Here is a 24,851-nt window from a genome sequence, read left to right on the forward strand (position 1 = left end):
CAGGCCCTTGCAGCTGGAACTTTGTTAGCCTGCAAGGAAAAACCCACAGTTTCCTGGGTTTTTTCTCCTTTAAAGGAGGAAATCTGTGTTTTTCTGCTTTAAAGGAGAAAATCCGTATTTTGCCTCATTTTTCCACAGCAAATGGAACACCCAGATCCCTGCTTATGACCTATCCTATTTAAAACTTAGTGACTTTGGCATTGGACCTAAAAGTGTATTCATGAAATCTGCAGATGACACTAAACTATGAGGCATAGTCAATAAAGCAAAGGGCTGTATTATTATTCAGGAAGATTTAGATAATCTTGTAGAATACAGAATCAGAAATGGTATAGGGTTTATGGATATGAAGTAACAAGGACTTTGAGAGTGAATGAATTCGGTATATCTGAGGAAGAGAGGGTCACGGGTATATTGGTCAGTTATAGGAGGGTCATGAGTCATCATCAGTGTTATATGGCTGTCAAAAAAGCCAATACAATTCTAGGGTATGTTGGGTGGGGTGTATTTATTACAGAAAAGTAGGCATTGGTATAAAAGGCATTGGTAAGATCCTTTTTAGAAGAATGCTGTTCTGGTCACCAATGTTAAAAACTAACTTAAATGGAGCCTTGTATAAAGAAGGACTACTGAAATAGTTAAGTGAATGGAGAACTTTTCTTATGTGGGAGATTAAAGAGTTTTGCCTTCTTTAGCTTAAGAAAAGGAAGACTGCAAGGTTGCGGGGGTTGTTTTGTTTTGTGTTTTTTTTTACAAATCTATTAGTGGAGAGTATTTTGGAAAGAGTATTTTGGAAAGAGGAGACCATTTTAAGTTGAAAAACACCAGTAGGGGAAAAAAAACAAATAGTTACAAACTGTCTATGAACATATTTAGATTGGAAAATAGAAGCTTTCCAATTATCAGAAGAGTAAAGTTTGGAACGGTCTCCCAAGCCAAGTAAAGAATATAAAAGAGCATAAATTGCTGTGTGTATCTGGGTTTGGGTTTTTTTTGTTTTTTTTTTAAGATTGGATTGGATAAATTTATGGAAGGGATGGTATGATAAGATACAGGTTTTGTTTCAATCATCAGCATGTGATGTGTAATCATATATTTGCAATCTCCAGTACTTCTTTTGTAGTATGGTAGGGGTCTAGTAAATGCATTATACAGGGCTTCTGGTGTTCAGCCCAGTGGCGGGAGCTGGGCAGAGCCAGGGCTGCACTCCAATCTGCTCTGCCAGCCCCACAGAGCTCAGCCTGGTAGTGGGAGGCAGGGAGAGCCACGGCTGTGCTCTGCCTCCCGCCACCTGGCTGAGCTCCTTGGGGCTGTGGAGCTGCTCAGAGTGCAGCACGGCGGCAGGAAGCAGGCAGAGCCAGGGCTGCACTCTGATTGGCTCCACCAGCCCCACAGAGCTCAGCCCGGGGGCAGGAGGTGGGGAGAGCCAGGGCTGCACTCCGCCTCCTGCTGCCAGGCTGAGTTCGATGGGGCTGTGGAGCCGCTCGGAGCACAGCCCTGGCTCTCCCCTGCCTCCCACCATCGGGCTGCTACAAAACTCAAAACATTTCAAAATGTGTTGAGTGCCTTCATTTCATTTCAAAGTTGTTTTGTAGCTTTTTGTTTCATTTCGATTTTGCTGTTTTGAGCTCAAAATACGTTGAAACAGCTTTGAAACGAAACACTCAGCAAAATTTTGCACAGCCATAGTCAACAGTATGAATCAGGACAGATTCCCCTTTCGCCACCCCTTAAGAATGCTAACTTAGAGGGCGGGGGGAGGGGTGTGTGTGGAGTGGTTGTTCTTTGGGCCTTCCTCTGAAGGAATGGGATGCAACTACTTAGAAAACTCACAGGTTCGTTGCTAGAAGTTCCTCCTCTTCTGGTCAGTGTCATTGCAACAGGATCCACTTTTAACTGTGGCTGTGTTGCCCTCTGGTGGCCACACTAATCCTGCTCCTCATTCTGTCTCCCCAGAGTACCACTTTGCCTTTGCCTGCTATGCCTTGATGGAAAATAAACAAATCTTGGGAGGCTGTCCTCAGAATACCAGAGAGCTTTGAGGTACCATACTCAGCCCTGATCATCATTGGGCTGCCGATTGGCCGAGTCCTTCAACTGTAATCCTGATCAGGTATCTCTTTCTGGCCTCTGGTTATCGATCTTCCGTTAGGGCTCCCTTGCTTGCCGTAGTTACCAGCACACTCTCTCTCTCACTCTTGGGCCTGCCATCTGCACCCTTGCCCTGTTTCCCTTGGAGCTGCAGTCTCTGCCCAGTTCCACTAAACTAAGTCTGCAGTGCCTTCCCTAGGCACCTGCAGTGACTTTGCAAGGATACTATTCGCTGTAGAACATTCAACAGCACCCTTTTGGGGTCTCTACACTCCCTTTCTATCCACCCTATTCCTTGTGGGTCAAAGATAAATATAACATGCAACATAAATTTATCTCTAGGTAAGCCCCTCTTAAGAACTCTTTTTCCCTTCAGTATCTGGGCCAAAATGAATCCCTAGCTCCAGAGCCAGGCTCATATAGCACCTTGGCTCTTTCTGCTTCTGGTCACCTGCCTAACTTCTCTGACAGAGCCAAAGAGTTTTCCATGCAATCTGCAGGCCTTCCTATAGACTGCACTCTGCACTGTTCTGTGGTCTGTCTTCAGCAGCACTGCCCTTTAGCTCTTCTACCTCTTTACAAAGTAACAGGGTTCAGGGGCCCCTATTATAATCATACTGATAATCAAATTTGGGATCAGGAAAGTATTCTTCCCCCAAGTCATGCCAATGTGGGTTTTTGCTTTGAACTGTATTATGGGGCACATTATTTGTCTAGGATCCTCTGAGCATATATTCAACAACTACTTGTTTTTGCAGTGCCCTTGTCTCCATTGCTTTTCCTTGTGGCACACTGTACAGCAGTGGTCAGCAACATTTTTAGGCTGCAAGCTAGTGATCTGGTTCAGGTCCAAGGTGGGTAGGCATTAGGATCCAGCTGGGTAGGCATTAGGCCCTAACTTTTGCCTGTGGGGGCACAGGGAAGGTTCCTGCAACCAGCATTTCTCCCCATGGTAGCAGCGGAAAGTGAATACTGCTGAAGCCTTCCACTGCTAAAATTAAAGCCCCATGGAGTGGATCAATTAGCTCTGTGGGCTGGATGTGGCTTTTGGGCCGTAGGTAGCTGTCCACATCATTTGCTATTTTTGGTGTTCCTGGTTTTGTGCCTGGTACTTATGTGTGAGGAGATTCACCTGAATTACCTGAAGTGGTGATCTTGGGTTGAAGTGGTGATTTTGGGGAATCTTTGGGTAAATGGTTGCAAGTGAAAGCAGGGGACTGAGTGTGATTCCCCAAAGGCTGCTTCTAGTCTTATGTTACATAGATAGACATTAGGGCTGGAAGGGACTTCAAAGATCATCAAGTCTAGCCTCCAGTTCCCTTCAGGTATGATCCCTTCCAGTGACTAAGAGCCTTATGCTCCAAGAATGGTGTTGTAAGAAAAAAAACATTCTCTTTGTGCACTGCTTCTCTATACTGCAGCACAGCTGAGATGCAGCTTCCCTACAGTGTCAATATTTTTGGGTACAGATCACCAACAGCAGTGCATTTATGGCAGTTCTCTTCTACACCATCACCCAAACCTCCTGTCCCCCACAGCTACTGTGTGCATCTACACAGACACTGGACAGCCTAAAACAGGAATAACAAATAACAAATAGGAGGAGGGGCAGCAGGGAAGGTGCTCTCATACTTCCTGAGAAATCAAGGCAATCAACTAGTTACCTCAGGTGCCTGTACACAAATGCATGGAGCCTGGGAAACAAGCAGGAAGAATTGGAAGCCCTCGCACAGTTAAGAAACTATGATGTGATTGAAATAACAGAGACTTGGTGGGACAACTCGCATGACTGGAGCACTGTCATGGATGGGTATAAACTGTTCAGGAAGGGCAAACAGGAAAGAAGAGATGGAAGAGTTGCACTTTATGTAAAAGAGCCATATGATTGCTCAGAGCTCCAGTATAAAACTGGAGATAGGCCTGTTAAGAGTCTCTGGGTTACGGTCAGAGGGGAGAGCAACAAGGGTGATGTCTTGGTGGGGGTCTACTATAGACCACCAAACCAGGAAGAAGTAGTGGATGAGACTGTCTTCAGACAGCTAGCAGAAGTTTCCTGGTCACAGGAACTGATTCCCATAGGGGACTTCAATCACCCTGACATCTGCTGGGAGGGCAATACACCAGTGTTCTTGGGTAGTTGTGGAAAAATCTAAAAACATTCCATCCAAATCTTTAGCCAAATCTGACCTGAATTTGCCATGTGTTTCTGGGTGACAAAAATCTTATTTTTTCTGTGAACAGTTTACCTTAGGAATTCCTGTGGGCTGTGAACATTATTAATAATTTGGATGCTGGCACAGAAAGCTTCTTGGTAAAGTTTGTAGATGATACAAAACTGGGAAGGACTATGAAAATGTGAAAGGGCATGACACAATTCAGAGGGATCTTGATAGATTGGAAAGCTGGGCTGAAGCTAACAGTCTGAAGTTCAATACTGAGAAATGCGAAGTGCTATACCCTGGGAAGTATAATCAAAAATATAAATACAAAATGGATGACACCTGGCTAGATGGCACCACTATAAAGAAGGATCTGGGATTTTTGGTAGATCACAGACCCAATATGAGTCTGCAGTATGATGCAGCCACACAAAAAGGTGAATGCAGTTTTGGATGCATTAGTAGAAGCTTTAGGTGCAAGACACAGGAGGTGGTAGTGCCTCTCTACTCAGCACCGGTCAGGAGGGCTCCCCAGCATGCTCAGCTCAACTGCACCTTAACTACTCTAAAGTATTGTGTGCAGTTATGGGATCCCCATTTTAAAAAGAACATGGAGAAGTTAGAGAGGTTCCAGAGGCAGTTGATAAAAACGCTAAAGTGTTTGGGGAGAAAGTCATATGAGGAGAGGTTGAGGGGCTAGACATTTGGCAATTTTACTAAGCTGATGGTAGTTTAACTAAGAGGTTAGAATATTGATTCATATAGATGGTTTGGCTAAGGATGATCCTGCCTCAGGCAGAGGGTTGGACCAGATGACCTATGGAAGTCCCTTCCAGCCCTACTTCACTATGATTTCTATGTTCAGCTTGCAGAAAAGAAACTTAAGAGGGGACATAATTTGCTGTGGAATGGAGACCAAAACCCTGAGGCAAATGGGGAAGTAGGTGACCTGGAGGAAACACAAGCAGAAGGGGGCAGCCTTCTCATTTGTCCCCAGAAAGTAGGCAATTGGCTAATTACTAGGGGTGTGCAAAACAGGCCCTATTCAATTCAAATTTGGCCCGAATCAGGGACAGTGATTCAATTCGTTGATTCGGATCACTGTCCCTGATTCGATTTGGCTGAATCTGAATCTGAAGATTCAATGCTGATTCAGAGAATTAGCGATTCAGGCATAGACACAGCTCTAAAAGTTGTTTCTACATACCTTGACATATCAGGCATGGTTTGTGATTGCTGCAATGCTGGGACAGAAGGAGTGTCCCACAAGAGTGCAGGGAGGCCTTCCACGTGCTTGACAGTGAACCCAGAAGTGGAGTGGAAGTACTTCCGATGCACTTCCGGGTCCACCAGGGAGCATGCTGAGGGGCCCCCTGCACCTCCCTGGCTCAGCAATTGGCTGCAGGGGGACCCTGAGTGCCCCTACCAGGCCCAGGAGGCACCAGTCACTGAGCCGGGGGAGCACAGGGCGGGGGGGGCAGCGCACTCCCTGGTGGACCCAGAAGTGGATTGGAAGTGCTTCTGGTCCACTTCTGGGTCTGCTGCTGAGCATGCTGGGGAGCCCTCCTATTCCTGTGCGATGCTCCATGCGCCCCAGCATCATTGCACTCACAAACCTCTGCTACCTAGAGATAAATAGAAAAAACATTTAAAACTGTGTCTATGTCTGAATCTCCAAATCTTTCCGAATCTCTCCAAATCAAGTTGGAGGGTTCTGATTCAATTCAAAGAGATTAAAGGGTCCTCTGATTCAATTTGGATTCAGAGACTCGGCCGCTGAATCAGGCTGAATCTCCACCGAATCACATCAGTGACCGAAGCTTCTCACAGCCCTACTAATTACTTCAGGTTTCTGTACATGAATGCACAAAGCCTGGGAAACAAACAGGAAGAATTGAAAGTCCTCACACAGTCATGGAATTATGTTGTGACTGGAATAACAGAGACTTGGTGGGAGCTTGCATGAGTGGATCATTGTCATGAATGGGTATAAACTGTTCAGGAAGGACAGGCAGGAGAGAAGAGGAGGAGGGGAACTTGCTCTTTATGTAAAAGAACTGTATGACTGCTCAGAGCTCCAGTATGAAACTGGAGATTGGCCTCTTGAAAGTCTCAGAGTTATGGTCAGAGGGGAGAGCAACACAGGAGATATCATGGGGCATATCCCTATGAGCGGGAATGTGTGTTTCCCTGGGGGAAAACAACAGTGGCACAACATGTGCCACTGCTACTTGTCCCCAGGGAACACCCATGCCACACATGCTCTGGTGTATAGCACATTGCCTTGGGTGGGGTAGGGGAGCCTGGGGCCAGCACCTGAGCTGGCCTCAGCAGCCTTATCTGGGATAAGGCATCTCTCTGTTTTTGGGCAGCACACGCTGCCACCACCTGTGCCACCCCTCCTTTTTTGGGGGGGGAGGGGTTTGACCCCAGGAACCCTCTCTCTCTCCCCCTCCCTACCCCCCACATGTGGCAAATTAGCAACATGGGGAATTCCTACATGAGCAGTGTGTGTGTTATATAGCATGTCCACGCTTGTCTTGACAAGCCCGTGGCAGGTGCCTACTGTAGAAGAGCAGACCAGGAGGATGAGGTGGATGAGGGTTTATTCAAACAGCTTGCAGAAGTTTCCAGATCACAGGCCCTAGGTCTCCTGGGGCATTTCAACTACTCTGACAACTGCTGGGAGGACAATACACAGGCACAGTGCACACGCAATCCAGGAAGTTGTTGGAGACAAATTCCTGGTGCAAGTGTTGGAGAGGACAACTAGGGCCTGTGCTCTTCTTTATCTACCACTCACAAACAGGGAAGAATTTGTGGGGGTGGCAACCTGGGGATCAGTGACCATGAGATGATTGAGTTCATGATCCTGAGAAAAGGAAGGAAGCAGCAGAGTAAGACCTGGACTTCAGAAAAAGCAGATTTTAACATTCTCAGGGACCTGATGGGTAGGATCCCTGGGGAGACCTGTCTGAGGGGGAAAGGAGTCCAAGAGTTTGGTTGTATTTTAAATAAACTTTACTGAGGGTGCAGAAATGAACCATCCCAATGCATAGGAAGACTAGCAGGTATGGCAGAAGACCAGCTTGACTTAGCACAGAACTCTTCAGTGAGCTAAACCACAAAAAAGAAGCTTAAAAGGAATGGAAACCTAGCCAAACTACTGGGGAGGAGTATAAGAGTATTGTTTGGGCATGCAGGGCTGAAATCAAGAAGGTCAAAGCACAGTTTGAGTTGCAGCACGGGACGTGACAGATAACAAGAAGGGTTTCTACCAGTATGTCAGCAACAAGAGGAATATCATGGAAAGTGTGGGTCACTTACTGAATGTGGGGGTGTGGGGGGACAACCTAGTGGCAGATGATACGGAAAAGGCTGAACTACTCAATGCCTTTTTTACCTCGGTCTTCAGTGGCAAGGTCAGCTCCCAGACTACAGGTTTCCCTCACTTCATGTTGTACATGCTGTGGCAGAAGGCCACCTCTGTTTCTCCCCAAAAACTCTGCTCTGTGACAATTTGGTTAAGATGGGCCCAGCAGAGGATACACACCTTACCCTATCTCTTTAGGTATCCTGAGCTGGATACATTCCTGAGGGAGTGGGGAAACCTGCTCCCTCTGCCTACGTGACTGGCATCACATTCCTGGGTGAGGGGCTTGGGCTCCCTGGGGAGCTAGGAACTGCCAGTCTGCCCAGCAACTAGTGATGCATTTCAAATTGGTTGTCTGACACCCAACAGGCGCTAGCCTCCATTGGACCAGGTAAATGAGGTCATAAGGGCTATATAGGTTATGGACTGCCCAGGAGGGGACCATCTGAAACTTGCTCTCTCTCTCAAAACTCATGATCAAGGAACTGCCTGCCTCCAGAGGAAATCTCCACCTGCCTCTGGATGATACTTGTGAGTAAGCTACCTAAGATCTCACTAAATATATAGCTTGCAGTAACTCAGATGTGTGATCAAAGGCTACCAGCCATGCCAGTTTGCTTTATGGGATTTCTCTGATATTGCTCTACCCTGTGCCCTATTCCAACCCTACCCCTTGTAACCAATAAAGTTCTCCTTTGTACCTAGCATGGGAGACTTATTGGGAGTGGGTCTAGATTATGCCTTGGGGTCCCCTTGGTTCGGCTGACTAAGGGAGACCACTACTTGTGCTTCCGACTGAGAGAAGCATCCCAAGTTCTTGAAGTGAATCAAGTACCCTCGAGGGCTACTAGTCCTGTGTTTCCCAGGGTGCGCAGAGCCAGAATCAAGCCCATCCCTGGGTGGTGGCAGTGTTACCCCCAGGCTAGTGGGTGTGCTCCAGGAAGGGGGCTGGCCAGACGTGAGGCACCCCCAGGGAGGCACTCAGAGCCTAGAAGGTGGTTGGGCGCAGTGAGGTAGGTGGCACAATGCAGGAGTGCCTCCTACTGGCCCGCCACACATGCGTTCCAGAAAAATGGCACATAACTTGAATTTGCATAAAAAAGGAACCCACTTTACAATGTAACAAATAAGACCTCAGCTGTACTGACCCCCAGACCCATTTCTACCACTTTTACAAGACAATTTTGCTACTCACCAACAGCAGACAGTACACACAAGCACAGGGCATTATCAAAATGGGGATGACAAATACAGAAACACATGTACAAGTGAGGAGCACAGATCCACACAGGAGACTATATTTTGATGTGACTCACTCCCACAATGCACCACACAAAGCAGTTGACTACGGGCTTCTGCCACACCAATAAGAGCGAATTTACCTCACATATAACACATTTTTGGTATAAAAAGGGTCATTGCATAAGAACAAATTCATACATAAGAACCCACATAAAGTGCAGGAAACCTGTACTGCACCTGGTAGTATACTTTGGTGAGGATATGAGCAGGCAATAGTGGTGAAAGAACAGGTTAGGGACTATTTAGAAAAGCTGGATGTGTACAAGTTTATGGGACTGGATGTGATGCACCTCAGGGTGCTGAGGGAGTTGGCCAATGTGATTGCAGAGCCACTGGCCATTATCTTTGAAAACTCATGGTGATCGAGAGAGGTCCTACACACTTGGAAATAGGCAAATATAGTGCCCATCTTTAAGGAAGGGATGAAGGAAGATACCGGGAACTTCAGACCCATCAGCCTCACCTCAGTCCCTGGAAAAAAATAATGGAGCAGATTCTCAAGGAATCAATTTCTAAGCACTTGGAGGAGAAGAAGGTGGTTAGGAATGGTCATCTTGGATTCACCAAGGGTAAGTCTCTGCAGAAAAGGACCTGGGGTTTAGAATGGACAATAAGCTGGATATGAGTCAGCAGTGTGCCCTTGCTGCCAAGAAGGCTAACAGAATACTGGGACCGTATGTCAGCAGATCAAAAGAAGTAATTATTCTACTCTATTCTGCACTGGTGAGGCCACATGTGGAGCACTGTGTCTAGTTTTGGGCCCCCCACTATAAAAAGGATGTGGACAAGTTGGAGAGTACTGCAGAGATCAACGAAAATGGTTCAGGGACTGGGGCACATGACTTACGATGAGAGGCTAAGGAAACTGGTTTTATTTAGTTTGGAGAAAAGAAGACTAAAAGGGGATTTGACAGCAGTCTTTAACTACCTGAAGGGTAGTTCCAAACAAGGATAGAGCTAGACTATTCTCAGTGGTGACAAATCACAGAACAAGGAGCAATGGTCTCAAGTTGTAGCAAGGGAAGTTTAGGCTGGATATTAGGAATAACACTCTTACTAGGAGGGTGGTGAAGCACTTGAACAAGTTACCTAGAGAAGTGATGGAATCTGCATCCTTTGATGTTTTTAAGGCCCAGCTTGACAAAGACCTGGCTGGAACTATGTAGTTGGGGATGGTCCTGTTTTGAGCAAGGATTGCATCAGATGACCTCCTAAGGTTTCTTTCAACCCTTCCAACTGGGTTTATTCAGTCTGGAGAAGAGAAGGCTGAGGGGGGATTTAACAGCAGCCTTCAACTACCTGAAGGGTGGTTACAAAGAGGATGGAGCTAGACCAGGATTGGGCAAAATATGGCCCGCAGGCCAGATGCGGCCCACCAAGCACTTTCATCCAGCCCACGGCACCCACCAATAAATTGTGCCATCCAGCCCTTCTGCCCACATGGATGGGAGTGAGGTGGCCACATGTACACCCGCCCCCCCCCCCCGCCCACAAACATATATTATCTTGCTCCCACTTTCGTAGGCGGAAGGACCCCACTGGCCAGCATGCAGTTTTCATGTGGGGATGCTTCTGCTGCTGCTGCAGCCCCCAGGGATCTGCTCTGCTTCCCCAGTCCCTGCTGGCTCCAGGCAGCAGGTAGGGAAGTAGCAGGCACGGGGTTGAAGCTGGGTGGGAGTACAGAGCCATGGGGCTGAGGCTGGTAGCAGCGTGAAGCCTGCACCCAGGGGGACAGCAGGTGGTGGCAGCAGAGGGCTGGGGTGAGCAGTGTGTGGGTGTGAGGGAAGATGAGGGGTGTGGGGACCCCCCCACACTTCCCCCATGGCAGCAGCAGCAGATGGGGCGCTCAGGGAGCAGATGTCTGGCAGGGTGCAGCTTTGGCCAGCACTACACATCACAGTGAGGGGCACAGCCTCCCCCAGGCCTCTGTATCACTAGCACTCCCTGCTATTCACGCACAGCCCCTAAACTCACACAGAACAAGATGGAAGTCCCACATGTTGGAGCCAGCTGCCTTCCCCACTGAGGCTGTGCAGCACAGGAGAGAAGCCACACATGCTAGAGCTGGCTGCCTTTCCTGCCCCACAGAAGCCTGGGGCTTCTGTCCCCTGCAGTGCAGCCCCAGTGGGGAAGGCAGCTGGCTTCAGCACGCAGGGCTTCCCTCCCTGCTGTGCGAGTGCAGGGGCTGCACATGAATGCCAGGGAGCACCAGTGATACAGGTAGCCTGGGGGAGGCTGCACCCCTTCCTGCGATGTGCAGCGCTGGCTGGAACCACGCCCCACCAGGCACCTGAGTTCTGAGTACCCTGCCTGCTGCTGCACCATGAGGGGGGTGTGTGGGGGAGGTCCCTATGCCTCTACAACCCCTCACATATCTACAACCCCCCAACATACCCTATGCTTCCCCATGAAGCCACACCCCCTAACAACCCCCCTACAAACACCCACATCCTACCACACACACACACACACCCCCCACCATATACCCCTCCCACAATATACAAAACTAAAAATTTGGTTTTGAGTTATTATGCAGTCACCTCTATATACACTACACAAACACAAATCATGACAAAAATATTTTTGTAATAAAATTTAAATGTTATAGTAGGTGATTGACTTTTAGTGTATGATGTGTTTTTTTCTGGTACTAAGATGGTGTCCCAGGGATGCAGGAGCGGGCAAGGGGGAAGCCTCATCCAGAGGCAGACCCCAGGTGAAAATAAAAGAAGGAAAAAACCTACCTGTTGCAGGGGTCCAGAGAAGTGACAAGGCACGCCAAGGAAAACCATCCGAGCGGTTTATCAGCTGCGCCCATCTCCACCTGGAGCCGGGTGACGTCACGAAGAGATGTCACCTGGCAAAGATAAAAACTGACCCTGAGAGTGCGGGAAGGAGGATGCCAAGTGCTGGAGGAGCGGTGGGGAACCGCCAGGCAGAGTGCATCCAGCTGCTGTGGCCAGCAGCGGCGGCAGCAGCAGGAGCTGCAAGAGATCCTCGTGCCGGGGAAGACCGGTGGGGATCAAAGGAGCTGGCAGTGAGGCCGGCAGCGGCAGTGACAGCAGGAGCTGCGAGAGATCCCCGTGCCGGGGAAGACCAGCAGGGAGCAGCGGGCGCCACAACTCCAGGGCAGAGGAGGATCCCAGAGGGGAAAAGAGAAACCCTGGCTGGGGTGAAGGCATGGGCTCTGACCCAGGGGATGCGTTAGTCTAGGGGCATTAGGGGCGAAGGGGGCACAGGACTCTCCCTGTGGTTGCTCCTCTTCTTTTTTTTCTTCTCTTTGTCTTGTTCCTCTTTGTAGTCTTGTCTTTAATTCCTTTTTCTTTCGTATTGGATTATTCTCATAACGTGGGGTTTTCTGGTGGTGAGTGTTCTTTTTATGTTTTTCTTTCTTAGTTTGATCTATTTTAGTTCCCTGCCTAGAGCAGGTTAGCCTAGCATACCACACCAGGTTTGGGGAATTAGAGACCCCATTTGGAGACAAAAGACCACATGAGAACATGGCAATGACCAACAGCACACGTTGCAGAATGCGCAGGGCATCAAGAGGGACAACTCTGAAGGCAGAGTGTCACCAGACCCTCTGGGTCTAGCCAGAGTCCGAGGCGCCCATCCACGAGAGAGGACATGTGGGAACCGAGCAAGACATCAACAGGGGCTAGCTGCAAAAGATCCTGAGGCTTGTCTCATCAGTTGGAGTGTGGCCGGGGTGTAGGGGAGGTTGGAGCCCTGTGAACATCTGCCAAGACGTGTGACAACTCTGGAGGCATCCTCAGAGGGGACCCCCTTCACTGAACAACCATCCGAAGTCATGGCAGGTAAGTTTGGGAGATACCCCAAAGGTAATCCAGGAACTCTCCGGGGTCTACACAAGGTTCCTTGGTGAGCAAGACCAGCTGCCCGGGCAAAGGCGGCATGGGATCGAATCATCGAGCAGAGATGGGCACAGATGGCAACCCCCTCCCCACCGCAAAAAAAAAAAAAGAAGAGTATGTCCAGGAGCAAAGGGAAGGGACTTCAAGCGGCAAAAGCCAGGGATTAGGTGGCAAAGGCCCGTCCCTGAGCTAGCCTGTTCTCAATGGTGGCAGATAACAGAAACAAAAAGCAATGGTGTAAAGCTACAGCCACAGAAGTTTAGGTTAGATATTAGGAAAAACTCTCTCACTAAGAGGACAGTAAAACACTGGAACAGGTTATCCATAGAGGTTGTGGGATCTTGGTCCTTAGAGGTTTTTAAGACCCGGGTAGACCCTTGGCTGGGATAATATAATTGGAGATGGTCCTGCTTTGAGCATGCAGTTGGACTAGAGGTCCCTTCCAACCCTAATTTTCTATGATTCTATGATAGTATTTTTCAAATACTTGAAGGGCTGCCATAAAGAGAAGGCAAAACATATTTTCTCTCTTGCTACAGAGTAGGGCACACCAATGGCTTGAAGCTGCAGCAAAATACATTTAGATTGGCTATAAAGAACTTTCTTCACTGTTAGAACAGTGAGGCAGTGGAACAAACTGTGTTGGGAAATTATGGACTCTGTCACTGGAGGTGTTCAAGAGAGGTTGGACAGCCACTGGTCAGGGATGATCTAGGCCTAGCTATGCCTATGTTCTACTGTGGGTATTTTCCATGCTTCTGGGCTTTGCTGGTTGCTACATGGGCCTGGGACAATTCCAACCCTCCCTCCCCCACAGCCCCTCCTCTCTGCTAATACGTGTGTCAGGGTGTTGGATTTTGTTGGTTTTGCTGGGATTTTTTTGAGGGGGGGGAAGGTTAAGCCTTCATCAGGTATTGGGTTTTTACACCTTCCTCAGGATTCTGCCAAGCACAGCAGGCTAGTTACCATGTCACAGGTCAACTGCTAGCTCTGCATTCCTTTTGAAGTTCCACAGGAGGGAGGTATCTGGGACCAGAAATAAAAAAAACAATTGAGACTCTGTGTGAGACTGTGGCTCAGTAAGGTGAATGCTTGCCTGGAAAGAGGACACTAGGTTATAGTTGGGACCCTTGCTCCTAATGAGGCAAAACCTTTTCCCCTCTGCACTGCCCTGTATCCATTCTTTTTCAATAACTACTTTAGTGGATCAGCTTCAAAAGGAGCTCTGTAGAAGGAATTAGATGATGGATGACCTGCAGTATGGTGGTTCGTGAAGTGTACTGCAAAGTCTAAGACAACCAGATTCAAACCTTCTCTGGGACCGTCTCACTTGAGTGCCTTAGCCACTGAGCTATAAGTGAAAAAGAGATCCATCCCATTTTTCTGGTCCCAGGGCTAAGTCTGACTGTATGTTCTGGCCAGCTCCATTCCTGAACATCTAAGACTTCTTCGCATTCACAAGGAGTGTGCATATGGCCTTAGCTGCTAGTTTGTATGCCCAGGCTGCATGCCTACATGGTCATACATAGATATTCATGTGCACAGGGCTACATACACAGGAATAGTAGGGGGTGCAATGATAAGAGATTTTTTGGGCCAATAATGATGGCCAATTTTTAACAAGCCATATTGACTGATACCGATCCGATTGCCAACATGCAGCTGGACAGCATGGAACGCAACATTTGGCTGGTAAGTCTGTTGGGGGTGAAGGGGTGGGGGGACAGAATGGGCATAGGGTGTGCAGATCAAGGTCCCCACAGAGAGGGAGGGAGTGGGGCTGGGGTAGACCTGCAAGAGGTTTGTCGGGGGGAGGAGGAGGGGAGAGGGGAAGGGAGGCTGGCTCCCACCACTGCACACACCCCTGAGAGAGGCATGGGGGGGGGCGGGGCATATGCCCCCGGATCTGTGCACAGGGTGAGGACGGACTGCCACTGCAGGCTGGGACCAGGGCTGCACGCAGGCTCTTCCAGGTGGGAGGCTAGGATGGGCTGCGCTCGGGGTGGGTGACAGCAGTGCTGGGAGGGGGGTGGGGGGACTATGGCAAATATTGGAGTAGCTGCAGCCCCACCCCCACCCCTGTAGCCCCCCAGGCAGCGCTGCTGCCTGCACCAAGTTCAGCCCTGGCCCAACCCCCCCCCCACTGGGAAGAGCCCAGCACAGCCCCAGCCCCAGGCTGCAGTGGCAGCCCGCCCTCACCTCACATGCAGATCCGGGGGCACACGCTCCCCCTGCCTCCCCCAGGGGTGCACGTAGCAGTGGGAGCCACTCCCTCTCCCCATGTGTGCTCGGTCCTGCATCCCGCCCTGGCTGGGTAGCACCTGCTGCTGCCCCAGCCCCTTCTCCTCCCTTACCACTGGGGCCTCAGTCTGCCCTTCCCCACACAACACCAAAAGACTTACCAGGAGGACCTGACTGCTCTCCATGCTGCTGGGGTGCACTCCTGGCTGCCTGCATGCTGTGCTGTGGCTGCATATGGCATTTACCGGCCACATTAATTGGCCATATCAGCCAAGAAAAAGGTGACTGCCAATACAGTCAATTTTCCTTATACTGGTGCTGATCCAATATGGAACCAATGTATTGGTGCCCCTCTAAGGAATACAGTTTCAATATGTGCATAAGTGGCATTTTTAGCACTTAGATGAACCAAAAAGGAAAGTAGATGATCAAATCTGGACAATTACATGAGCAGGAAGGGAACAAAATGCTGCCTGATTAAAAAAAATACTCAAATTTATCTGGGAAACCTGTTTCTTATCAGTTTTTCTCATGTGGCAGAAATCTGCCAAAGATCTTTGGACAGCTTAAGGATACCCTCATTCATAGCATCACCAAATGACATCGCAAGGGTCATTAATGAAACAGTAATTTATTAAAGATTCTGGACAACTGCTAAAGGGATCTCTATCAGCCTCCTCTTAAGCAGGTCACAAACAGTATCTATTGTAGCTAGCATTAATGGATTTAATGCTTTCTCTGGGAAAGACATAATTCCCAGAGGAGGAGTTTGATATGGATATTCCTCCAGAGGAACATCATCTTTATTCAGAAGTTCTGGATTCAAGTCATGAAAGTGACCTTGCCAAGGTGGCTGTACCAACTTGGATGGTTCAGCTGTGAGGTGATTTATTCTTAGATGTGGTTTCTTTAAGTTATGGATGTGGCAGGTCTGAGCCCCAGACACAGGCATGACAGCCCATGGTGGCTGTGTGGCTCCTGCCAAGCTCTGACTCCAATATTGCCCTTCCTCAATTGTTTGCCCATCATGACTTGATCTTGTTGAAGACTGAATAAGGGAGGCTACCTATGGGCCTTAGAGTGAGCCCTGGTCCTATTAAATCTCCAGCAGGGTTCCCCTGCACCCTACTTGTCTCAGCTATGATCTCAGGCTCAATAGGCCTTCTCGGCCTAACTGCTCCTCTACAAGGCACCTGTAGCCTTAAGGACTAATTGCATGGCTCTGTTCCACCCCTGTACCATGCCCCAAGCCTCACAGGTGTTATTGTACCATCACACTCTATTGTAGGGGTCTCAGCCTTGTCAGCATCCTCTGCTCTTGCTGTCACTGGGTCCTTTTAGTACAGGCCTACAGTACCAGACCTGACTTCTAGGCTCCAGCCTCCTTGACTGCAGGTCCAAGCAGTGGCCCCCTGTACCTATGGCCCCTCCTGGGCCCTGTACCCACTCTCAGGTCAATCAAGATCACCAGGCTCACTGGTTCCGGCAGTCCCTGGCTACAGTCTCTCCTGGACCTTGGTTTCCTCCTGAGCTTCCGGGCCCTCAGGGCCTCCCCAGGCAACTCCTGGACTACCAGTTCTCTGAGTCTGCCTTGAGCTGTCCTCAGTAGGGCTCAAGGCTAAACCACTGGTGCAACCTAAATACAAAACATCTCAGCACTCTGTCATGCACCCCCCCCCCCCAAAAAAAAACTTCTGAGTTAAACCCAAAACAAGGCTACTTGCCTGCATCAAAAGCCCCTCTCTGCCCTAGCAGTTTCCTATTCCCAGACCAGCAGCGTTTCTTACTAAGTTTCACCATCTGATCAGCAGCCTTGCTGCTCTGCTGCCAGGAGCTCCTGCCTTCAAAGCTCTCAGGGCTGGACTGCCAGACTGGCTCAGGTGCTGAGTTTATATGACTCAAGCCCAGCTCTGTGTTGGTCAGGTGAATCCTTAACTACCCACTTTGCCATCTATCTGCAAACCTCTCTCAGGCTGCTTGCCCTCTTAAAGGGACAGGCACACCCCAGTGCCCCGTCATAATGGAATTGAAAGATAGGGACTCCGTGTGGCCCAGTAGAGCCAAGATTGTAGTCCATAAGAAAATGGCACATGATTTCAAAATGATAGAATCCATACAGATTGTAATCTGATATGTTTCATGTGATGAGAAGTAATTATTTTTGTGCCTCCTTTAGATAACGAGAGGTCATGCTAGAGAAGGACTTCTTACAACAACGGTGAGAAAGAGGCAGAGAAATACAACTCTTTTAAAAAGAGATCTGGATTTGTCCAGATGTCTGTGTTGAAAGATTTTGAGGAGATCTAGGTTCCATTTTTGCAGATAGATATTAATGATCATGGAAATATCTAAAACCAGTGATTATCATGAGACAGTTTCCAACCGTTGCATTAGACTAGATCACCATGTATGCGACCAATGTTGAAGATGGCTGTAGAGGAAAAGGCTGTTTACTAATGGGAAGGTATGATTGTACAGATGGGGCTACGGTCATAGTATGAAGTAATTTTTCACACCACAACACTGATGTTCCTGAATGCAGAAATCAGACACTGATAATTGAGGTATGAAGGTACTAGAGCTGAAATATATATCTGTCAGGCAATTGGAACAAGCAGGATTTAATAAGTCAGTGTTGACATACCAATTTCTTCTTAGCTAGTACCACAGAAGGTGACATATTTGTATCATGCACAGCACAATACCAGGAGGAACTGGATAAACTCTTACAGGATCTGCCTCAGGAAACAAAGGAGAGGATTGCTGCTTCTGCCTCCTAGAAGCCCAGGTCAGGCAACCCTTACTTATTACCCAAGATCTACAAACCTGGTAACCCAGGCCAACCCACTGTCTGACACTGACCCCATCATGGAATGAGTCTGGCTACATTTACTCTATCCTATTCCTGTATGCCACTGGAGTTGCCAGCTATTTGAAAAACACCACAGATTTCTTAAAGAAACAGGCATTCATTGACAAGTTTCCAGCTAATGCCATATTTGCTACCATGGATATCTCATACACTGACACCCCCACATTGAACTGGATTACAAGCCATAATGAACATTACCCCAAAGAGAAAATTCCTTCTGTTTGCATTACACTCTCCAGCTTTGTCCTCACACAACTATTTCAGGTTTGGGGAGTGCTTATACCTACAAGTGAATGGCACTGCCATGGGCACACATATGGCCTACCAATATGCCAACTTATTTATGACAGATCTTGAAGTCCATTTTCTCATACGTGCCCTCTCCTCCCCCTGACCTACCCAAGGTAAATTGAGACATCTTAATTGTATGGGTACACAGAAGGGAATCTCTATAGAAATGTCATCAGAATTTTAATAATATCCACCCCTCCATCAGACTAAGTCTGGAATATTCCACCAAGAAAATTCATTTCTTATACAGTGAAGGTTTGCAATGGACACATTGCCACCACATTATATATATATATATATATAATATATTGCCACCACATATATATGTATATATAAAAGAAAAAAGAGTCAACTGAACCACAGCTACCTTTGCCACCAGATTTCATCCTAAACACACCACTACAGCCACTGTCTACAGCCAAGCTCTGAATTATAACCATATCTGCTCTGATCCCATCAAACTGCATCAGAGCAGATCTAAGGGTCTGGACCAGGAATTTCTAGAATTACAATACAATCCCAAAACCATAGCCACTCAGATCAACAAAGTTAGACTCAAACCTCACTCCAACTTGCTACAATACCAGGCTTGGGACAAGGACAATAGAGTCCCTCTGGTTGTCACATGCTGCTCCCAGTTTAAACACTTTAGTCACATCATTAATGACCTTCAACCCTTCTGGAAAAGGATGACCATCTCAAAGTAGTCATGGGGGGCAAACCTGTCCTGGTGTGTAGGCAAGCCCCTGAATCTTAAATGGCATCTCTCAAGGAACAAGTTACTTAACTCCCAGTCTCACTGAGGCACCAGGTTTTGCAATGGACCCAGATACCTGTTGTGCCCCAACATCAGTACAGACCATATCATCACTAGGGTGAATAACACCGATTATAACATCGGAAATGTATTCACTTGCAAGTCTACCAACATCATATATGCCATCACCTGCTCACAGTGCCCCTCTGCTATCTACATGGGACAGATGAGGTGATCCCAACATGAAAAAAAATGAATGAAAATGGATCTGATATCAGCTGCAGAAAGATGCAGAGGCCTGTGGCAGAACATTTTAAAATCCCTGGACATTCCATCACTGACCTGAGGTTGGCTGTTCTAAGGCAGAAACCAATTTGAACAGGAAATCGTGGAACAAGAAATCATTCACAGTCTGGATTGTGTTAATTATGGTTTAAACAGAGACTATGGATTCTTATCTCATTACCTGGATTAGCTTTTGTAAATCCTTCTGGTCCTCTGGATTTATTGCTTGCTTGTTTGCATCTTGCAGCATGGCCCCCTTCTCCTTTCTTGTCTCCTCTCTCCTGGCTCACAGAGGCTGACTCCAACAACACCCACCAACTCTTCTGCTTCTTGGTCCAGGCATGTGTCACATTTGGTTGCAAGATGAAGTGTCCAAATTCAAATGTGAACCAGTTTGCCTCATGCTGGGCCATTGAGGGGGCATTCTGGAAGGTGGAAGATTGACAGTGGGTCCTACATGTGCAGCCCCATGAGGGGCATGGGAGAGAGAGTTTCAGTCTCTAGTGACTTTTTGTTGTTGTTGTTGTTGTTGTTGCTAACAAGATTTTCAAGCTTGGCCCCAAATTCCTCTCTCCTTATATACTTCTTCATGCACATCCTTTCACAGCATGTGATGAAGTGAGCTTTAGCCCACAAAATATCGTGGTATACATATATATTTTACTTTGATTAGTCTGTAAGATTAAAATAATTATGTGTTCTACTATACTGTGGGCACGTCTACACAAGACGTGTACTGAAGCAGTTGACTAATTAACTGCAGCAAACATCTTGGTGTCTACACATGCACCTCTATTAGGGCACATGAAACTAATAAACTCTGCAGCAAGGTAGTCTTGTAAAATACAAGTACTACTCTCCTCCTGCAGTTTTTTCATGTGCAGCAGTGCACACGTAGACGCTACCTCACATGGCTGGGGTGCAAGGTGCCTCAACATGGGGGCTAGCCAGCAGGCAGCCCCTATGCTGAGGCACTCTATGCCCCAGGCAGCCCCCTCACAGCACATGTAGCCTGATCAGAGTAGCCCTGGGCTGGTAGGCTGACCTCCTGGATCCCCTATAAGCCCAGACTGGGGCAACGTGCTCTGGAGTTTTTTGCTCCCAGGCACACATTCAAGTGGTGCACCCAGGAGCAAAAAAACTCCAGAGCAATAAGCTTATTTGTATGCCTTAGACCTATTAGACCAAGATGTGAGGTCCTTGGTGCTCAAACTTCAAGAAAGAGGTTTGAGTATCAGTGGTAACATCTCAGGTTACTGGAATATTAGCTAGGACTTCATAAGATCCTAGGCAAGTAGGGCTGGAAAGGAACTTGAGGCTGCATCCAGAAGAGTCAGGATGTTTGCTTCCCCAGGGACAAGTACCAGCAGAACACCTTGTGCCACTGCCACTTGTCCCTGGGGAATGCCCATGCCACATGTGCTCTGCTGGCATGGCAGGTTACCTTGGGTGGGGTAGAGAAGTCTAGGGCCAGCAACTGTGCTGGCCCCAGAAGCCTTACCTGGGGTCCTGGGAGCCTCCCAAGGCTGCAGCTGCCAAAGTATGGCTCCAGCTGTCCAGGCTTTGGTTTTGTACTGTGTGCACTGCCACCACATGGGCCGCTCTGCTTTTTAGCATGCCTTGACTTGCCTATGATCTTATGAAGTCCCAGGACTGCAAGGTAGCAGTGCAGGGAATGTCTGCATGTGTGGTGTGTGGCACTGCAGACAGGTCTGCGGCATCACATACGGCACGTCCAAGTTTCTCTATTTGTAGCCCCTGGGCTCATTTACTCCATCCCCCTGCTCAAGGCAGGATCATCCCTGACTAAACCATCCCAGTCAAAATGTCTGTCTAACCTGCTTCTGAATATATCCAGAGGTGGAGGTTCCACAGCCTCTCTAGGTAGCCTCTTCAAATGCTAAACCACACTCAGAGGCTGTGTCTATACGCAGCAGATTGTGCAATTGTTACTGAATATTTGTCTGGAAAATAGCTTTTCCCAAAACGAAAGTGTTATTTAATATGCCTATGATTTCAAAGTAAAGCTGCCTTCTAGAAAGACAGATTTTAAAACCCAGAGACTTAGTTTCATCAGACCTGGGTGCATCTACGCAAGATGCTAAATGCGCAATAGACTAATTCTGCTGCATGTTAGTGCATCATGGCAAAAGCCATGCAATGTGCTAATGCACAGTAGAATTAGTCTACTAAACATTAGCATCACTAAAAATGTGTGTGTTGGTGCTACTGAGCAGTAGCGCTGGTTACTGCACATTGAGTTAGTACCTGTTATTACAGGTACTAAAGTTAACGTGCAGTAACTATAGCACATTAATGCACATGTAGACATGCCTCCTGTAGGGGAAAGGCACTAAGTAACATTTCTTCCCCATAGGTTGACTGGAGAAAAATAAAGTAACAATGACAGTAAGAAGCTAACACTATTCAAAACAATATTAGGTTTAAAGAAAGAAAAAAATTATGAAGAAGCAACTACTTTTAAAAATCTTTTTTGTACCTACTGGATACAAAAAATCATGGACTAAATATAGACATTGGATTTATGACACATTATAACCTGCCTAACATCTGACTCCCAAGGTAAACTCTCTATTTTTTACCAGCTATTCTCATTCCCTTCCCCACCCCACCCTCCTGTCTCTCATCCTTTGACTACAGCTACATTCATTCCCCCTTCCCCCTCCCTCTGCACCCCCTATCCCCTGTCTGTCGCTCACCTACTGACCACCTCAATTTACATTTTAATTGACTGGCTTTCTTGCCTCTGGCTGCTTTACCACTCCATCCAGGAAGAGCACAGACCATCTGCAGACACTTCCATAACCTGATGAAGGGTATTTGTGCCCAAAAGCTAGCTAAGAAGAATTTTTCCAACTATTTGAGGTGGTCTAATAAAAGATATCTGATTTACCCAAAGAACCTTGACTGCTTATGTCTTTAGACCAACACAGGTACAACCTACACCCCTGAAGTAGCAACTACACACTCTAGATGTTCCATCTCCTTGTTACAGGTGGCACTGATGGGTGGACCCATTCTGTGCTCCTTGTTTTGGTGGGGATCAGTTAAGGTCATACAGTATGCATGCACCGCCTCATTACATATTTTTTAGCCAAAAGAATGTGAGCTAATACACATGTATGTACACAGTTAGTGAGATTTTTATGGGTAAATGATACAAAAAGTTATCTTATGTCTGTACACAGCACTGACAAGGTTGTTATTGGAGTACCATGGTACAGTTAGAGGTATGCACACTTCATAAAAGATGTTGAAAACTTCAAGAAGATTCAAAGAAAAACTATAAGAAAGGTGCAAAGGCTGGAAAACACAGTTCACAGTGACAGTTTAAGAACCCAATTTATTTAGCTTATCAAATAACATATTAAGAAGATGCTTGATTGTGATCTATAAAGACCTATATATTGAGAAATTTCTGATAACTAGACAGATTTTTAGCTACTATGGACTCTATCTTCCCGTAGAACAGCAGTTTCCAATCTGTGATCTGGGTACCACCAGTGGTACTCAGACAAGCTGTCAGTGGTACACGTTAACAGATATAATTACTTTATATGACAAAAATTGCTGGTGGTACTTAAGGCTGAACTGAAAAATTTGCTGGTGGTACTTAAGGTTGTATCATTTTAAACTGGTGGTGCACAATCTGTCAGAGTTTGGGAACCACTGCCATAGAAGAAATGGAACAAATAAGTGAACAAAAAAATGCTCAAAAACATACAATAGTTTCAGTGCTCCACAGTATCCCAGGAGGTAGGCTGTGTGTGATCTAATAACTTATCCTTCCAGCTGTATCTTCTCATTCTGAGGTTAAGAAAGACTTGTACATCCAAGCCTAACAGAAACAAAATCATATTCCCTTAAGGTGGCCTTTCCTGGGGTGGTTCTGCTAGAGGACTAGTTGGAAAAATTGAGGGAATTAAAGCAAAGGCATGTTTTCTCCCCTCTGGTAACCCTTGACTTGAGGCATACTACTGCTGTAAATTATATAATCCCTAATGGAGCTCACCCTAATATATCAGGTTCATCAGAAGATCCTCCAGCTAATTCCCAAGAAGTAAGGCAGCACCATGATGGATATTGGAGCACTCAGCCAAGCAGCAATTCCTCTGTCACTCCACTGTAGTAGCAATGAAAAAAGAACAGGTCTGTCCAAATCTGTAAACTGCTGTATGAAAATACTACCTGTGATGTTTAGTCTCTTACCCTTCTAGGGAGGCTACAAATGTCCTTAGTGAAGCAAAGTTCTCTTCTATCTTGGGATTCATGTAGGGCATGAAGAGGAGGCAAAAAATGGCAGAAAAGCTTCTGATAAAATGATCCAGTATAACTACGACCCTGAGAGAATCACTGATTTCTTGTAAAAAAAATTGTGGCATGTGCATGGGTAAAGTATCTTTTTTCATGGAATATTCATGGAACTACCATTGATTTTGGCAAACAGACCCTGGTAGTTCCATGAATATTCCGTGAAAAAAAGATACTTTACCTGTGTACGTGTGGCAGGCAGGCATACAGGCATAGACAGCAGATGGCCAGGGCTAATGGGGCTTAACCCCCACAAATGCAGGACAACACTGAGGACCACAAGGCAGCCTCGTCATGGGCTTTGGGCAGCTGCAGTGGCGGGGGAGGGGCACACACAGACAGTCATGGAGCCTGTACACAGCCAGGATTGCAGCCAGATGGCATGCCGAGAACTACCTACTACAGCAGGTTAGTTGAGGAAGGCGAAGAAGCATGGGGGTGGGGCAGAGGCTGGGGTAAGTGGGGCCCTGGGGTGAGTTGTGAAATATTTGGAGCCTGGGCAGCTAGTCCAGTGGAACTTTCATCCCCATCCCTCTTCCCCACCCCCGCCCTCCGCTGCAGCCACTCAGACCCCACACCCGAGCTGCCCTGTGGCCCTCTGCACTGCCCCGTATTTGAAGAGCCTAAGGCCCATTAGCCCCAGTCTTCTACCACCTATGCTCACAACCCTTAAAAATTGTGGTACAGGGTGAATTTCGCGGTTTCCAAGCAGTCCACAAAATTGTGATTTTCTCAGGGCCCTAAGTATAACCAGTGATTCTCAACCTATAGAGCATCTTGCTTCATTCCAGCATCTTTTAATAGACCGCTCAGAGAATTATAATCATAATCATTATATTAACTATCATCCCCTAGTTATTATTCTTTGCTACATAATTTGAAGAACATAAAGACCAGCTTTATTCTAGTAGATTTCTCAGAGCCCTGACCAGTCATCCCCATTGCACTAAAGTAGGTTTGCATGTATGCCAGCAGCTTCTGGAGTCAGTCCAGCCTGATTGACCAATGACTGCCATGTTACAAGGTGAAAATATAGAGCTACCTAGGGGCATCTACACAAGCAATGAATACCCATAAACTACTGCCAGGCACAGCATCTACATGTGTGCCCAGGACAAAAGCAAATTGAGTTAGGGAGGAGCAGTTTAGGCCAGGGCTGCTCCTGCCCTGTTCTGTCCCCCTGCAGCAGCCAGGGGGAAGCTCCAGGCTCCAGTCACAGCTATCCGAGTGCCAGCCCTGGGCTGGCAGGGGGCATGGAGTTCAGCCCAGGCTC

General features: G+C 47.4%; 1 protein-coding gene across 5 annotated transcripts in view; it reads right to left on the reverse strand.

Annotated features, from left to right (window-relative positions):
• The window catches only part of PCDH1 (protocadherin 1), a 225,324-nt gene that overhangs the window by 105,315 nt on the left and 95,158 nt on the right, over nucleotides 1-24,851 (reverse strand). Inside the window, exon 5 of one of the 5 annotated variants that reach the window (XM_014595331.3) lies at nucleotides 22,591-23,390. The exons of the other annotated variants lie outside the window; for them this stretch is intronic. Within the exon in view, the coding sequence (XP_014450817.1) occupies nucleotides 23,383-23,390 (8 nt within the window). The 3' untranslated portion in view covers nucleotides 22,591-23,382. Of the gene's footprint in view, nucleotides 1-22,590; nucleotides 23,391-24,851 lie in introns of those variants that run through there. 5 annotated transcript variants of the gene reach the window in all.

This window comes from Alligator mississippiensis, chromosome 9, assembly GCF_030867095.1.
Source record: "Alligator mississippiensis isolate rAllMis1 chromosome 9, rAllMis1, whole genome shotgun sequence".
Taxonomy (NCBI): domain Eukaryota; kingdom Metazoa; phylum Chordata; order Crocodylia; family Alligatoridae; genus Alligator; species Alligator mississippiensis.